This window comes from Nyctibius grandis, chromosome Z (genome assembly GCF_013368605.1).
Source record: "Nyctibius grandis isolate bNycGra1 chromosome Z, bNycGra1.pri, whole genome shotgun sequence".
Lineage (NCBI taxonomy): Eukaryota > Metazoa > Chordata > Aves > Nyctibiiformes > Nyctibiidae > Nyctibius > Nyctibius grandis.
The window spans coordinates 93,899,625-93,917,765 of NC_090695.1; the positions used below are offsets into that span (position 1 = coordinate 93,899,625).

The 18,141-nt window shown below is 35.8% G+C and overlaps 2 protein-coding genes across 3 annotated transcripts in view; one reads left to right on the forward strand and one right to left on the reverse strand.

Moving 5' to 3' along the window:
• The window catches only part of CZH7orf50 (chromosome Z C7orf50 homolog), a 130,739-nt gene that overhangs the window by 105,843 nt on the left and 6,755 nt on the right, over positions 1–18,141 (reverse strand). The window lies entirely within an intron of this gene.
• On the forward strand, positions 7,984–9,057 carry GPER1 (G protein-coupled estrogen receptor 1). The gene has a single exon (XM_068423727.1). It carries the CDS (start codon positions 7,984–7,986, stop codon positions 9,055–9,057), a length of 1,074 nt encoding a protein of 357 aa, XP_068279828.1.

Below are 18,141 nucleotides of genomic sequence, written 5' to 3' on the forward strand. Positions count from 1 at the left end.
GGTCTTCCTGACACGGTCTGGATTTGCGTGGAGAGCTGGTACAAATCAGCATACAGAACTGCCAAAGGGAAAACACTGCCAACAATCACCTTGAAATACCAGTAACAACTCCAACCCAGTGGCCTAAGATGGAGAAAAGCGACCGCTGATCAATCAAGAGGAACATCTTCTGCAAAACAACAGCCAAGTGCATAAATGGAAGAATAAGGACATTTGTTCAATAATAATACAGTACATAGATCTAGTATCTAGATATGTGGATCTAGCCTTGGATATCCAAGTCCTGAAATTTATGGACCATGACTGTATCACATGCAAATAAATGGCAACACGTAGTCTCACTAACTATGACTGTAAGGACCAGCATTTCTGCAAGATGTAAAAATCAGCTGGTAAAATGTCTGCATTGCATTATGTCAGCCTGTTTTCCTGTTCAGTTTTGTTCTGCTGCCAGCATGAACAGATGGATAATTAAAGAACACTATGTATAAACAGACCATTATAGAACCTGGTCAGAAAGGAAGTACGTAGATAAGAATCATCTCTTTGAATACAAGAGCCAATTTCATACTTGTGAAAGGATTTCTCAGCTGGCATCAGAGATTTTGTTTTGCACCTGAGAAGAGAGAGATTAAACAACATGGACCAAAGATCAGCCCTGCAGAAAGAAGTTTGAAGAGATGAGTTGTAAGAGCTGTATGTCAGTGAAAAAGCTGACAGACTGAGTGAAAGAGTATGTCAGAAGATGCAAGCTGTTTATCCCAATTCAGACAGAATATCATAGTTTCAGCTGTGCCATGGATAAGTAGGTTATTTTCTAGTATGGGAATCATGCACAAAGGATTCTACTTTATTCACTGCTTCCATATATTTTATATTTGAGGATGGAAGAATAAATACTGTGTTGTTTCTGAGTCCTGAGTTACTGTTAAAGGTGCCTAAAAGAAAACCTAGTCAGTAAATGTTGGCTCTAATTAACCTTGTCTGGGACCTGGAAACTGGTGAATCACAATAATGCACCTGTAAGGAGTCTGAAGGTTTAACAGAGGTGGAAGGATGCTTCATGATACTCTCAGCAAGGTACACAGCTAAAGCAGAACCATAACAAAATGTCTCAGAGAAATAAAACCTGTAGGGGCCTGCTGTCAGATCTAGTATTTGGGAACGAGTATGTCTTGTCAGGAATGAGCTACTAGGCATAAGTCTGTGAGTACTCCAGGGTACAGCTTCTGGCTGCGATCTGCGAGATGTGAGTGGATGTACTCTGGTCTCTTCCCTGTCCACTGGTACTGTCATGGGAAAAAACAGAGTATTCTCTGGATGGTTGGGTATATTGTCATAAAGAAATCTCTATGTACAATGGAAAGATTTTGTAACTGAATAGGAGAAAACAAAGGTAAAAAAGAGAGGAGAGGATGAAAAATGCAGAACAATAATTCAAATAATTATGAATATAACTTATAGCAATACAGAAATGTTTTGTTAAATCATTCTTGAGAAAGTTACTCAGAGCTTACATGAAAATTCAGGACAATGAATGCGCAGTCCTAGAGAAAATCTACTTGCATCCAGCTAGAATATGAGGGCAAACACCCCTATGTGCAATAGGGGAAGGAACAGAAATAGTCCCCAAAAGGCATTCTAAAATAATCTGATATGAGGGTGAAAAGAGCAGCTTTAGCTAAGATTAAAAGTAATGATTTTTAAATGATTAATAATTTGAAGTGTATTTTTAAGAACAAAATAAATCTCCCTGCTCAGAGAGATTTTTTTCCCCTATACCAGCAAGAGCTTTGTTGAACACTGGCTTCTTCCAGGCTTCACCTAGTTTTGAACAGTATGTTCCAGAAGAAACAGAGCATATATTTTTATAGGCATGCTGTCAAAATTAACTAAAGGGATATACTGGAAAATTCAAAGACGACTATTTTACTTCTGTACTGTAATATTCGTCTCTTTCTAAGACTTTGGCCTGCTTTTGAAAAACCCTTCTGTTCAGGAAAAGAAGAGAAATGAGCAGGCTGCTGAAATTTAAGCATGAATTTCTGAGTTGGTAACATGTTTTGGAAAAGAACATGTACAGTCTCAGGACTCATCTTTGCTGAACCAGCTGGCTCAAATTTGATCCCACTGCAAAACAACATCTGAGCTAAAGACAGACTGCATTTGCACACCTGCATCATAACTCGAGCTGCTACACCCCTACACGTATTACTAAGCATGGCCTTAGTTACCTTCTTATTTCAAACTTACAGACCCTGAAAGGGCTGCAGCATTATTTATCGTGATTTTGAGGTAGCTGCAGAAGATTTGGGGTAGGATGAAAGCTCGAGCAATTCAGCCAAAATAAGTATTCTATATATAAACGTTTACACCATATATGTTGCATGACAAATTGATTCCCTAATTGGCTAGCTTGAAAGAATGTGTTTCACTTCCTTGGTACAAGTGTCCAGCAAAGGACCACCAAACTCAACTACTAAAGTAAAAATGACTAATGCTTTATGAATTGTTTTAATCACATTTTGATAGAGCCTGAAGTCCTGTGATGAGTCATCTTTCACTATACATTTTTCTAAAATTTTTATATTATCCCCCAAGAGTTTTGCGATCTACACTTTAAGAAAAATAAAAAATTTTTACCAGAATAGTTTGAATGGGTACAGGTATTGTCCCTGCAAAAGGAACGGCTGAACTTTTAAAAATTATTTTTAGTGAGAAAAATGCATTCTCAGAATTATTGGCAACTGAAAAAGCCTAAACACACAAAATACACTCTGTGTGAGGTTTTCTGCAGGCACAGAACACAATTAGTTCCAACTCAAACTAAGTTTGATTATTTGTAAGAAAGGGAAAGTTACTGAGGGTGGACAGGATAAAGTATGAGGGTGCTCTAGAACTGGGTAATGGACGCAGACAGATGTTATTCAGTGGTTGAGAAAGGTCAGAGTCAGCATCCATGCTAACAGAAAGATCAGAGAATTTAGAGGAGGAGATCAATCTACTTGCAAAACTTCATGAACATTACAACAGCATCTCTGTTTCCTCTGGAGATAGTTTTAGTAGAGATTCTTGTAAAAATATTATTTCTTCTGCATATGGTTACCTGTAAGCATTCCAACACAATTTTAATTTATGCTTCCTTCCCCTTCCATGCAATACAGTACCTTACTTTTTTTTTCAGCTTTATACACTGTGGCCCTGGTCTAATTTCTCCAGGACTCAACAGCTTCGTACCCAAAGCTTCCACACTTCTGACAGTATCCAACAGCTCTTACATCCTACAGGGCTCATCCTGCTCCCCATCCTGCTGGAGGGGCTGCTGGGTAGCCGTGGCTCAAGAGCTGTGATACACCGGACCTCTTAGTGTTGTTCTCTCCTATACTCACACCTCCCACATTCTTCCTCCTCAGCTGTCACCTTTTTTGCAACGCAATAGCCAGCACATATGTTGAAGTCTGCTAAATCACATAGACTATCTTCTATTACACCCCACTTTAAGCCTCTTAGTACATCACAGACAATTACACTAGTGTTCCTTAAAGACTCTGTAGTTTTAGACATGTTTATTGAGATATATACAGTGTTTTAGAAGTTGATTACTACAGATTTAAAAATAAACTGCTAGAAAAATTTTAAAGGCTGGATTATTGAGGTCTGACATTATATGAATGCTACTGCACCAGTTGCTGTCACGCACATTCTCAGCAACAATCAAGATAAGGTACAACAGGCGGAACCGTAATACTTACTACTGTGACAACTGTGACTAACTATGGATCATTAAGGTACTCCCTATGCAGTCCCATGGAGTATCAGCAACTGACAGGGAAAGAGAAAGGCTACAACGTTCAGCAGCTGCTAAAATTAGTTTTAAGCATTTTATGGAATATGGAAGTGACGAACTGTGAGATTAGGATAGATTAATCAGTAACAATAATTTGACTGCATAAACAAGAGCCTGAAGATGTTGTCATCTGTTCAAGGAAACAGGATTCAGAGAATTCACATTATCATCTTATAAAATATATTTAGTGACATACAAATTCACTAATTACCATATAATAATGCAGTAAAATACTACTAGATTTGGCCTTTTATGCTTCTACTAGCAGGAAAAACAGCTACTTCACAGGTCTTTCAAAAGAGAATTTCCTAACAATTCTGGAAGTATGGCAAAGTGACATATTTCTTATCATGAATTCAAATAAGAAAATTAGCACTCGGAATTATACACTTTAATAGCAAATCAGCTGATATTCACAGCTAGAAAAACAAGGACAGACTGACCAGCTGATTACCAAATCCAGGCCCCCACAATTACAAACAACTAACACCCAGAAGCTAACATTATGCATAAAGGAAAGCAAAAAATCCTTCTGGCCCTTAGAAGATCAGTGAAAGCTCTGAAGGACAGAATTAAGTACAGCAAAACCACATGATCAACAAACAATAAAGACTCTTTATAATCTCGTTCTTTAGGACAGCAAAAAATTAAGACCTTCAAAGCTGGTATCACAAGATTTTTCTAACACTACAATTACTCCAGTCCTATAACAAAATCGTATTCGTACACTTCTCAAAGCAAAACACTTCAGGCTCTCTGTCCTCATAACCCTGTGGAAAGACACTCCAGAAAACCACTCCACACACAGTGGAAGTCTCCTCTTCAGGAAATCTTTACCAGCACTAATTTGCACAAACTTTCTTTTAAGCTAAATAATAATTTATTCCAAAACTATTTATGAAGAGCCATCGTGTAAGAACATCTTAAAAAACATTCTTAAAAAAACATTTTTAATAACACTGCCAAAATCCTCTGTTCCTATGCACAGCGCATTACAAAAAATCACCAAATAATGTATATGCCTCAATGGCCCTAGAAGGCAAAGTGCCTTCGACTCCCCAAGCCACTTGTGTAAAGAACTTTTGCTTCACTTTTCTACAGTTGAGATATTTTGTAATCTAAAAATATTTGACCACTGTAATAGATGTAATACATCCATTGTAACAACATGGTAATTGTTTCCTCCACACTTCTGAAACTGTAACACTGTCTTCTTAAAATCCTAAATGCTGAGATACAATTCATTTTATTCCAGTAGCAGTAGAATGCTGCATCAACGTACAGCATATCCATTAATGGCACGTAACGTGCAGGTATCAGATCAATATAATCATAAAAAGCAACTTACACAAATAAAATACTTTTATGAGAAAAAAAGGTTTAACTTTCCTTCTGTTCTAAGAATCCTGGCCACCAGTGGGTGGTGTTTCTGGAAATGTCAAGTAATTTCCCCCCCCCCCCCCCGCCCCTACAGATGAAATGCAAAACTCCACCTGCAATACTGGTGGTTTTATGCAAGACTGAGGCTCCATATTCTCTGCAAAATAAGCTTATTTTATCCATGTGATTTTGAGCTGAGCAATTCTAAGAAGTGTGAGGATGACTATGTATTCCTGAAAATTTAAATACAAATAAGCAAAATGGGATCAACTTGAAGGTAGGAAAACTGGAATTTATATTGTCAGTTCAGCAGATGACCCTTCTCAGCTGCTAGATTTCTCTCAATAGAATATTTCTCTCTAGATTGTCCAGAGGCTTTTAAAAATACCATGTATAACAGCAATTATTGCTTTATATCTATGTAACATATGCTTAGTTACAACTTGCAGATAAATCTCTTAATTATTGATCTGCTGAGCTGTAGGTTTGAATGGACTATGCAATTTGAAAAAATACTAGAGGCAGAAAGGAGGGTGAATGAACATTAGGCAAAATAATACTAACAAATACGAGAGAAAAGATGCTTCACTAGTTCTAGTAAAAAAGAAACCAGCAGAAACAGGGTTAATTCCAGCCTTATAAGGCTGTTCAGCAGCACTTCAACTGCACACAAATTAGAACAACCCTGGGAATCTATAAAGCTTGTTTTATTGCCAAGGACACGCAGCGAGATCTGCATTTTGCTGTTGTAAACTATCCTTTATTTAAGATGTTTTAAAACAGAACAGACTTTTATATGATTTTTTTTACTGCTGAATCGTCAACAGGTGGCATTCACTGCAGCTTTGCACACCTAAATACAAGTTTTTACTGACAGGACAGTCGACGTTGACACATCCATTAAGCGTGTACCTGAGCAAGAACCAGCCTTCTGTTGTCTGGAGGAAAATCAGCTCTGAAGAAATGGAATTAAGGTAAAATAAAGTGTTTCACAGTACGTGATTACCTGTAATGCTTGTAATTGCTTGGCTTTTGGTGGCTTTTCAGATGTAATTAAAATCTGACCACAGACTGACCTTTTCAAATCAATTGCTTAGACTGTTAACTTATCTATTGTTGTATTTAAAGCAGTTTTACTGTCTTGTTCAAAAATTAAAGGATGTTACATAAAAGACAACCGTTCATGTCGGACTTCCATAGCTGCTTGAAACAAACACTGAACCTTCTTCAAATAAGTGTGATTTCATATGGATATTTTAGCATAAAGATTTACATTATTAAAATGCTTCAAAACATCGCAACAGCTACTGTGTACTTCTGCCTATTTCACTAAGAAATAAAAGCTTTGGAAGCGATATATTTACTTAAGTATCTGCTAGCTACTTCTGATAACTTGGATACATTCAAGCAAACTCAGAGCTATATTTCTGACTGAAAATATTCTAACACTCCCATCCCATTAGTGGTCTGCTCCTTTTCTCCCCCAGACTGCACATCAGCAGGATTTAAGTCATTAAACGTGGAAATATGCATGAATTTTACTAGTAAACAATTCAACTTTTTTTTTAATGTTTTAGTTTAATTAAAATCAAGGTTTTGGTAGCAAGAAGAAGATTAAAGCAATTCAAAATATTTAAAATTTAACACAAAATACCCTGGGTTATCATTTTCTTGTGGTTTTGTTTGGGCTGTCTTTTGTTTGGTTGTTTTTTTCTTATAAATAAACTTCTAGCAATGCTTCAAGTCCGTAGCATTCAACATTTATAAGTAAACAAATCAGATAACTGGTATTTTCCATTCCTATCCGGAAGTCAGTGCAACGTAATTAATTACAAAGAAAAGCAAATTGAGTATAATAATGTTGGTGTGAATCAATATGCTGCTTGTATTACCTTCTTTTCTAAAATGTGCCTTTTCCTTCCCACTGAAAGCAGAAGGAACCAACTGCTTTTCATCTCCGTTGCCTTCTCAGCCACAGACTCTGCTACTTAATAGCCTTACAAACTGATGATGAAATAAATATTTAATTTTATTTATATATATATATAAAAAAAATAAGTTTTTCTTCAGTAGGCTAAACTCACTCATCTGATTTTCTATATTCCTACATTTTCCAGTACTGAATCCCTGAAGGGTACAAAAAATTTTAACAGATCTGCCCTCACAATATATTATCATCTAGAACAAATCTAAATTCTTTTAATGGAACCTTTGTATATCTATTCAAACATGGTGCTTCCTACAACCTCAGCTGTGTATGTTAAATTAGCAGAAGCATATGGTACATGGTACAATGCTAGAGTAGGAGATTAATGGTTTTCCATTTGCAAATTGCAGGTCCAAGGATGTTCATTGATGATTAAAAGAAAACAAATGGAGGTAAAATTCTACTGCCTTCCAACCTACATGGAGAAACGCTGTCTTATTAAAGACATCCAAGTACCATAATGGTAAAATGATTCCTACATGATCTTAAGGCATACAGGAACTGCAGATTCTCTCATTTGCAATGTATATAGCGTCCTGTAAAAAAAATTTAAGAAATTTACTATTTGTACTGTTATATTTCAGTCAATTTTAAGCCTAATTAATATGACTTCTAAAGAATTTTAATTTCCTATACAAAAGTGTACATCTTTTTCCATTCCAATCAAAATGCTTACTATGAACTTCGTTGAAAACAACCAAAAATCTGATTTTTTTGGCATTACCACCAAACTGTGAGTACTAATATCTTTTCTGCAGATAGTTTAACCATGGAAACTTACGCTGCCTCAGTATCACCTGTTATATGTAACAGCACAACTTTTAACCTAAATGGATCACATTTGTGTAATGAAAGCATATCTTCTAGATTAGCTGATAAATCAGAACACCAACAATACGTTATTGGTCTTTTCTTATCATGTCTTTACACAATATTTCTCTTTCCTATTGGTTTTGTAGGAAACATTCTGATACTGGTTGTTAACATAAGCTTTCGTGAAAAAATGACTATTCCAGACCTTTACTTCATAAATCTTGCAGTAGCTGATCTCATTTTAGTTGCTGATTCTCTCATTGAGGTTTTTAATCTTGATGAAAAGTATTATGATATCACTATTATTTGTACCTTTATGTCTTTGTTCCTTCAGATCAACATGTATAGCAGCATTTTCTTTCTGACATGGATGAGTTTTGACAGATACATAGCACTGGCAAAAGTAATGAGGTCCAACATATTTCGCACTATGCAACACGCTAGATTAAGCTGTGGTCTCATATGGATGGCGTCTATTTCTGCAGCACTAGTTCCATTTACAGCTGTGCATTTACAACACACCGGAGAGGTCTATTTTTGTTTTGCAGATGTAAAAGAAATCCAGTGGCTAGAAATAACCTTGGGGTTTATTATCCCCTTTGTGATCATCGGTCTTTGTTACTCATTAATTGTTCGAGTTCTTATAAAAGCACACAAGCACAGGAGTCTTCGTCTGCGGCGACAAAAGGCTCTTCGAATGATTTTTGTTGTTGTCTTGGTTTTCTTTATCTGCTGGCTACCTGAAAATGTCTTCATTAGTGTTCAACTTCTTCAAAAGAAAAGCGAGTCTGTATCTTCAAGCAGCCCATCCTTCAGGCATGATTATCCTTTAACAGGACATATTGTGAACCTCGCAGCTTTTTCTAATAGCTGTTTGAACCCCTTAATTTACAGCTTTCTAGGGGAAACCTTCAGAGACAAACTGCGACTGTATATTGAACAGAAAACAAAAATGTCAACATTACATCGGTTCTGTCAGGCTGCCTTAACGTCTGTCATTCCTGACAGTAATGAGCAATCAGAAGTCTGATTTAGTAGTGGTTGTATAAAACATATGACTGTGAAGTTGTGCAAACAGTGAACAAAATGCTTGCTACTAACAGAAAAAAGTGCATTTGTGTATATATATTGTATCGCTCTACTGAGTATTGAAGGTTTATATTCAAAATGTTTTTATGACAAGACTTTAATGTAGAAGAATATGTTTTAGTTAGATTTCTATTTAATTATGAACAGGATTATTAAAAGCTGAGCACTGAAGGAGCTTTATTTTGTATTATACATATATGAATGACAATATAGAAGAAAATTTTATCAAGTTAGGAAGACTCTGGATGTAACCTGATTATCAGAGATGCTACTTTGTATAAGGTACTTCCACTGAAATAATGAAGCTGCCATAACAGCGGGGAAAAAATCATTACAATGTATTGATGTGGAGATGCAGAAAACATTGATTTTTTTCATCCAAATATGTTAAGATAAATGACTGCTTAGGAGAACTACATAGTACTATTGTCACTGTATTCTAGCATGTCTTCCACGATTAACTTTTTTTAATCTTAATATAATCTAGCACAGTGGTAAATTTTTGTCTCATAAATGTAATCTACTGTTTACATCAGTACTTGATCAAAACTGAAATAATCTGTAATTATATTGCTCATCTTGAAGAACTTCACAGAAGCAAAACGTAATGCTTCTTTCTGTCTTTTAAGGATTGCCCAAGACAATCTTTCCCAGGACAGACATAACTGGGCCTTTTGTTAAAAACACCAGCGCATGATAAGTACACTCATATCCGCATTCAGATTTAAATTAAAGGTGCACGAGTTCTCTTTACATTTAGCAGGCCTATTTTGATGACCAGAACAAAATGCTGTGGCTTTAAGAAAAAGTCACTTTCTGCAAAAGAGTGTAAGAATTGTTTATGAAAATGACAGAAGCCTAAGTTTTCAGAAAAGAAGAACTTATGTAATAGGGAGTGTGATTAGCTATCGTCAGATCTGCACTTTGTGCACCGTCCATCCCACCTCCAGAAACCACTGGCCTTTCAAGATTTTAAGTTTCATATTGGTTGCTTTGTTCATTTGAAGATTAATTATACTAAGAAAACAAATGTTAGCACCACATACTTGAAAACAATAGTTTTTAATTTCTGCTAGAAAATAACTGGGTTTTAAATCTGATTGATGTTTAGCACAGGTTACTGCTGCACTTGTTCAGAGGAAGCTATAAAGTTCCTAGAGATTAGTGTGCAAGATCGTTAAAACATCTCTTGCTGCATCTCTGAACTGAACAAACTCATTTCACCTCTGAGCTCATTGACTTAAGCACCAGAACTCTGCAGAATAAGATGCTTTGTCCTATTTTCAAATGTCATATATGACTTAATTAGCACGTGAATGGATTTTAAAGGATTTTTAAACGTAGACACTTAAAACAATGACTAAAGTTACTAAGCAATGAAAACAATTATTCCACTCATATTTCTCATGAAATACTTAAGAGCTTCCTAGTGGAAGCTTTGGCCACAAAAGACTTGACCTATAAACAGAAAGGCCACGAGACGATGGCTGAATTTGAAATAGATAGCTAGATATTCCTGCAACTGGAACAGGAACTGCAGGGTAGAGTTTGCAGCAACTGCTGATTATTTGCAAGGGACTGCTAATCACAGTCTAAGGAAAAATGTCATTTAGCCACATCTTCCCTGTAGAACACCAAATATATCTTCTCTCAAGAAAGATGCAAGCATTGCCATGCCTTGTCTGCATAGAACGAGTTGCTAAACAACACTTGTCTGGGAATATCACACCATTGTGCTACATCACACATAGCCCTTTTTCCTCATTATTTTCACTTTTAGAATTAGCCACAATTACTCAGATGCTGTTGACTGCCAATATACATTAATCACACCTTGAAACACGACTATTTCAAACACAGAACTGAAGGAATGGATAATTCTCTTGGCAATGCAACTCCATGAAGACAGACACATCTTCCGAGCTTACAGATAATTAGGTTTGTGCAATGTTGACACTTGCCATGAATAACTAACTTATTTGGGGGTACACGAATACATTTTCCCAATTGAAGTTGTTGCTTATTTTGTTTTTATAGGAATACAGGAATCTGTTTTTTGTTCAAGGCTATGATAGAAGCCCTTTCATCACCACTGTGGATAACAAATCAAGAAAGTGTCTTTGCTTAGAAGCTTATAATAATAAACAGACAGTAATAGCAAATGCCTGCTCATACATACTATGAAATAGTTTGTTTCCACATAATGGTATTCAGTAATGTCCTGATATCACAGGGCAATCTAGGAAAGATCAAATTATTATAATCAGAAGAAAACAATCTTTACTCAACCTGAAGCAACCTACTGCATGTTTAAAACCAAATTACACATCTAAACTACCTGATAAGTTTCCTACTGTTGATATTTTGGTACAGGCTTATGAATCGTGCCTGCAATGACTAAATTTAAACATACTCCTTACTTTAAATAAATAAAAAGTCCTTTCCCAGGTGAAAAAATGGCACACTTCTTCCCAAAACTTTTTTTTAACAGTAACTATGTACAAAGTAATATTTACAGAAATGCCATACAACTTTCATGTATTTATATACACAACATGCTTTCTGCAGCCCATCATTTTGCAATAACCCGTTGCCATGGCTTATCCACAAACCAAAAAGACCTGTGCTTTATGTAGTTTTCTTTAAAATTAAAGAGCATGATCATCGGTAAACAAAACCTTTTCTGGAGCGTAGGGGAAAGTAGAGAGTAAGTATTTTGATATAATTTTGATATAACTTCTTCACTTTCTCTCTGGTCTCTTACAAATTGTTTAACTTAAGGAAAGGATTCCATATGCCTTTCTAAAATGCTGGACTGATGACAACTGAGATTTAAAAACCTGTTTATCACAGATGCTTACAATCTTTTCTATAATAGTCTATATCAAGTCTACAGACACAAAAAGCCTAGTATTAGGAAAAGCACACAGGGGGAAAAAACAAAAGAAAAAGAAAACAAAGTACCTCTGAAACCGTTAGCTGCTTCTGAAAATAATACCTTAACACAAGAATGTCTTGAATGCACAGACTATTATTGAATATCTAGAAACAAAATAAATCCAAACAGCACAAACTAGCACCAGTCCAAACCTGATGCAACTGAAAGCAACAGTCTTCCCTCAGCTGTGTAGAAAGATGAGAAAAATAGTTATCTGAGACCATTTTAACATATTAAAGAGATGCTGTAACTTTGCATCCTTTTAACAGTGTTAGGAGATACACTAAATACCAACTGTGCAGGCACAACACATCCACATCTAGAAAAAGCAAAGTCAGCCAGTCTAAAGATGAAGCTTGATTAATTTATGAAAAGCATTATATGATGTGAGGGCATGTGACAGGGAATTTGAATCAATGAGTCAGGCGATCTCAGATTCTGGGGAAGATGTTGACATAATATGGGCAAGACACAAGAAAAGTCACCCCTCCCTTCCCCTTTCTGCTCTACAGAAAATCAGAAGACCAGCATTCAGAATAGTCAATCCACCAATTCCAAAAGACAACATACACTATAAAATAATTTCTTAAAAAAAGCAAAAATCAGAATTCTTAAAACATGGCTTTCTTCAATATTGTTTCTGTCAAATGAAAAAGATACAGGTTCATCTTCTATTCCCTCAAAGTAATCTTTTATATTATTAATTGAAAATGGCTTATCTGGCATGTAAAATCCATACTACTAAGCTTGCAAATAGGCAAGCTTTAAAAAAAAAAAATTGAGCACAAAGTTTCAACAAGAAAATGCTTTTAGGATTTCAGACCAAGTATCTGTGTTCTAAACAAAATCCACTGGCTGTACAGTGCAGGCTCTAATCTTTTTTCCAGCCATCAAGTTATGTTAGAATCTAACAGAATTTTTTCTCGTGTAAGGATCTTGCTGTATTCTCTCAGCTGTTTATTAAGATTGCAAAAGGGAAAAGGTTGTCTGGACAATTTTGAATGGTTAGGATTGTCACATAGGAAATGTGTTAAAAAGTGTTTTACAGTAAGTAAAAGCATGTCAAGTTCAACCCTGATTATCTTTTAATTCCATTTGAACTTGTTTCTGCATAAGTAGGAAAAACAAGTGTATGAAGAAGGCAGGTTTGAATTTTAATAGCTATTCATGAAGGTGAACCAATGAATTAATTTGGTTTTGATCAAAACCAACAAAGATAAGGGTTTGATTTTAATTTAACGAACAGTATCCTTTCTTTCCACTCCAAAAGTCTTACCTTACCCATTCAGACCATCAGACAAATATGTAAAGCTTTCATCACAGAAGAGCATAGGGCCAAATTCATTATTTAATTCAATTGACTGAATTATAGCTTTGCAACAGAAGTTTACACTTACTTTATTACCAATTACATGTAAAGCAGCCCATCGGTACACAGTTAGACCTAGCCATTCCTCCTTCAGAGACTGTTTACGTTAAGAAATTATTATTATTATTTTTATCTTCTGTTTAATAAATGTGTCACCAATAAAACATTTCCACCTTGGAACTGAACTTTATCTTTTTTATGTTAAATCTGCAACAACAGATGATAGGGAACAAGTCATTTTTAAGACACGCATACAGACCATCTTTTCTGTATACTCCTAAGCTCTGCTGTCGGGGAGGTACATTGGGGTACCTGCCCTGTGCTATGTTTTAAAGAGAGACACGCTGGATTTGAAAATCTGAACACCCTCCATTCATATTTAGGTGTCCTCTCTTCAACAGTATTTTCCAAGCTATTTATTCCACATTGACACGATACACTAAACTTTTAGCCCTTGGTTTTTGGCTTCCTTTTAGACTTCCATTCCATCATATGGTAGCATGGCACAGCCAGGACCTAAGAATAAACAGTTGCATACTGAGCCAGCCACCCAAGATGACAACAAAAAAGCAATGCCTTCTCAGGACTTCAGACAGGGCAGGATTAGCTCATTACTTTCAACTCTGTCTCGTACAAGCTACTTCAGTTATTTTACATATGTCCAGTGAATTCTACCACAAAATTTAAAGATGATTGTATGTGTCTCACAAAGTAACCTGTGTGGTTAGAGTGGCTTTTGAAGTTGTTCAACCCTGGTGATAAAACCATATTCAAGTTTCCAACCTATTTTCTCAAATTGTTCAAACAGTCTGCTACAGGTATATGCAGAAGTTTTTAAGTTTGAAATTAACAAACTATTGAACTCTTCATTACTAAAAATTAAAACCTAACTTTTAAAATATACCTGCTCTAAATATTTAATGCAGCAGGGTAAGCCTTTCCAAAGCAGCAGCTTTGCTTACAAGTCCCAACCCACTTGACCTGCAAACAAAATCACTGAAAAGGCTTAAAACCTTTTCAAATTGCATGGAATATGTTTTCAGGAATGACTTCAGAAAAACTGTGAAAAGATGACATACTAGAGAAACAGGAAAATTATTGGAATATTGTTAAATTATCCTTAGAAATTAGAGTGAAGGCTATTTTTACAGAAAGAGCTCAGTGGTAGAATTGCCTAATAGCAGTGGAGATAGATTTGTTTTCTGCCTCAGCAGCAGAAACATTTCCTTTCCTGGGTATTCTCTCAAGAGAAACAGTAATATAATGGAAAATAAGACTCTTCCTTTCATTCTCTCTCCATTCAGAACTACAAAAGAGAAATAGCCTTTACCTGACTATAGAAACCTTTTAAATCTTGTGTTCCAGTACTTATGTGTGACGTGCACACAGCAAATTGAGAGAGAAACCAAGGAAAGAGCTCACTTAAACAATGTGATGATTTTCCAAACATCCATCTGATGATTGAGTAGCAAGACAAGAAGATACAGATAGATACTGATGCCTGTGGGAACTTAATTTATAAACTTGCTTGGCTTTCAAATACACGAAGTCCAAAGAATTACTTCTGGTATTAAAAGCTTAATACTCTTAGAACAGTGAGAAACATGACATTTTCTTATTCTAATGTAAAGATGGCTGATGAGGCACGACACTGTTGAAGTGTCATGCAACCAGAAGCACAAACTTGCTGGCAGAAGTGCTGCTAAAGTTGACATCAGATCACACAGAACCTAGCTACATGCTCAGTCCATAACAAGCGGTCCATGAGGATCTATGGAAAACTGTCCCCATTCCGTGCTAGACTTGTGCTCTTCTTGACTCTCACTGATATTGAGTGAGACCTTACAAGATGCATAGGATCAGGACAGCTGGCTGCTCAAGCTAGACCATGACTTAATCTAGACAAATCTTTGTAAAGATATGTTTTAAACGAAGCATGGTAAACTTTTAGCAGGAAAACAAACAAAGAAAACCCACAAGTTTATTAAAAATGCCTTTAGAAAAATCACGGAGCTACAGACTTGGACCTAAGAATAGCCATGAAAGATGGGACTTTCATAATAAAATAGGAAAAACTTGTCTATTCCGAAGGTACCTAGAAAAAAAGAACCAGCCAATGAGGTGCAAGAAGGCTCCAAAGTCTACTGAGTCCACAAAAAGGCCATGACCCATTTTAATGAGCTTTGTATTACAGTTCAGTATAACAGTTCTGTAACCACCTAGTTATTTTACAAGTGGGTAAATATGAATAACTCCCATTTATGATTCAGCACATAATGTAAAGGTAGGATAGAACGACAGTTACTAAAAGCATGTATTTTCCCCATATACTTAAGATTTTCTATTCCCTTTTATATAACCTCTGTGCTCCTTTTTAAGCGATGCAGATCTAAGTCTTCGGTCCATTCTCTGAACAGTTTTGAATGTTTCAAGCTGTGACATGGTAAGAGCAGAGCTTTGTCTGCCCTTGTGTATATATGCTGTTTGCAAAAGCCTGGTTTACAGATGCAAATTATTAAGATAATGCTGAGAAATTTAATAAAACATTGGTTGATGATCTCCTGGCTGATGTCCTACAGAACTCTTGTGGGATTCAATTAGAAATAGGTAAATGCATTCAAAGACGGTGTCTGGTTCTTTAAGCAAGAGGTTTCCCTGTCCAATACCTTCATGCTTGTACCCTCGTTATATCAGGCAGCTTCTAAAAGTCAAAAGATTAATTTTCTGTTCTAATTACCTGTTGGATATAACAGAGAAGCACTTTGCAAGTATTTATTAATCTGTGTGGCTTTGATCTAATACTCAAGAGCCATTTTATCTATGCTGTAATTTATTAATTAACATACATAAATATACACTGATCTTTCACGTGGTTCACAATACTGCATCTAGACACAAAAAGGTATTTTGGAGGAGGAAACTTCTGGTGAAATAATTCTAGTTTCTCATTTATACTGTGGAAGCAGCCCTCATCCCTCTTATCTGCTCCAAAATGCTGGGTTTTGTTTTTTTTAAATTTAAAATCTATTCCATCAACACACAATAATTTGTATTTTATAAAAATCCTTATACCAGACCTCCATGTTCCTTAAAAAAGCAGTAGCATTCTGTCAAGGACAGGGAAAACTGCTGCTTTTTAGAATAAACATATTTTAAATATCCAAATCTGTGCCATTTTAGAGTTTTTTCAAACAAATTAACATTAAAAAAAAGTACCAAGAGCATTAAAGAGGAAGTAACAAATCCACAAGAATCAGGCTTGCATTAATATGTTATACTGTACACACTCAAGGAAGCCCTGTCAAGAACCATCTCTCTGTTCTTTATCCTATATCAGAATGTAGCAAACATTTGTCCTTTCAAGCCTACAACTTAACTTCCTGCCAAGTGAAATGTGTTTTGTGAATTCAAACATGTAATGGGACTTTTTTTTCTTTTTAAACTGAAGATTTACATATTTTCAGGTTTTGAGGCAAATTTTTTTTTATATTCAGCAATTTGGGCCTTTTCCAGCAATTTTCATTTATGATGCCTCTCTCTGTCATGAGTTAGAAGTCATTAACACAGAACCAGAAAAAAATCATAATTGACAAAGGACAGAAAACAGTGCTCTCGCTGGCCTGGAGCTGGATAACATGTAGTCAAGCAGACCTAGTCTCTGCTCCTTACTTCAACAACAGCTCAAAGACTGTGACTCAACAAATTCAGCCCACAAGTGGGAATCCTGTGCTGAATTTCAATTTGTGAAGATATTTGCAGCTAAGTCATGAAAGGAATGATTTATACTGGAAACTTAACAAGAACCGTCAAGGAAAGTCTCACCACTGAGTAAAGAATGGGAGCTGAGAGGAAACATCAAGTATGTGCTCCAAGAAGAGAGGGAAGAATTTCCCCTCTTAATAGCAAAGAAGGGACCGTTGTGTTTCACCACCAAACTCACCACCACTTTAATACCCTGGCTATATTAATAAAAGTATGGAATTAACTTTGAATGTATACAGATTAACGCAAATACCCAGAATTAGCATGAAATTTTTGCTGGTTAATATGTAATGAAGAATGCACAATTCCTTTAAACAAAAGTAAGAAATACACCACATATTGTTTATCCCAAACACAGTTGGGGACGTGAGCCTTTCGCCTGGGAAAACCATCTTCAAAGTAGCAACTGTTTTCCCAGCTGTGAATACTCTTTCCTGGGAACTCTATTCCTACCATTACAAAAATAATTTTCAAAGGAATGTAAAATTATTCAGGCTAATCTATGCATATCCGTATTTCAGACACAATTTTGTACCTTCTTAGACATGTCTGTTTACAAAATGCCTGCTATTCTCTACAAACACTATATGGTGTCACAATCAAACTTACCTGTTAATAAATAAATAAATGTATGGTTAATTTAATAAAATATTTAAAGCAACTCTATCGATATCCTGATGAAAAAGTGTTAGCAGCAAACAAATGTTTCAGTCCCATAAGCAGCTGCCCTTAAAGTCTGGGGGTTTTTTAATATTCTTTTTCCTAATTTGAGAAATATTGCACAGGTGATGAGAAAGCAGACAAACCAAGTAAGATCTTACACAGTAAGTCATAAATGCCAAATGGGTTTATAGCTTTGTAATTTTTTTTCAACTATCAGGAGGCCATCCCGCAGAGAGGCAATCGGAAGCCAATGGGCCAGCAAACTTGTCTTTTTGTGCAAGTAAGAAAAAAAT

Coding starts and splice junctions, on each gene's coding strand:
- GPER1 (XM_068423727.1), top strand. CDS start 7,984: ATGGAAACTTACGCTGCCTCAGTATCACCTGTTATATGTAACAGCACA.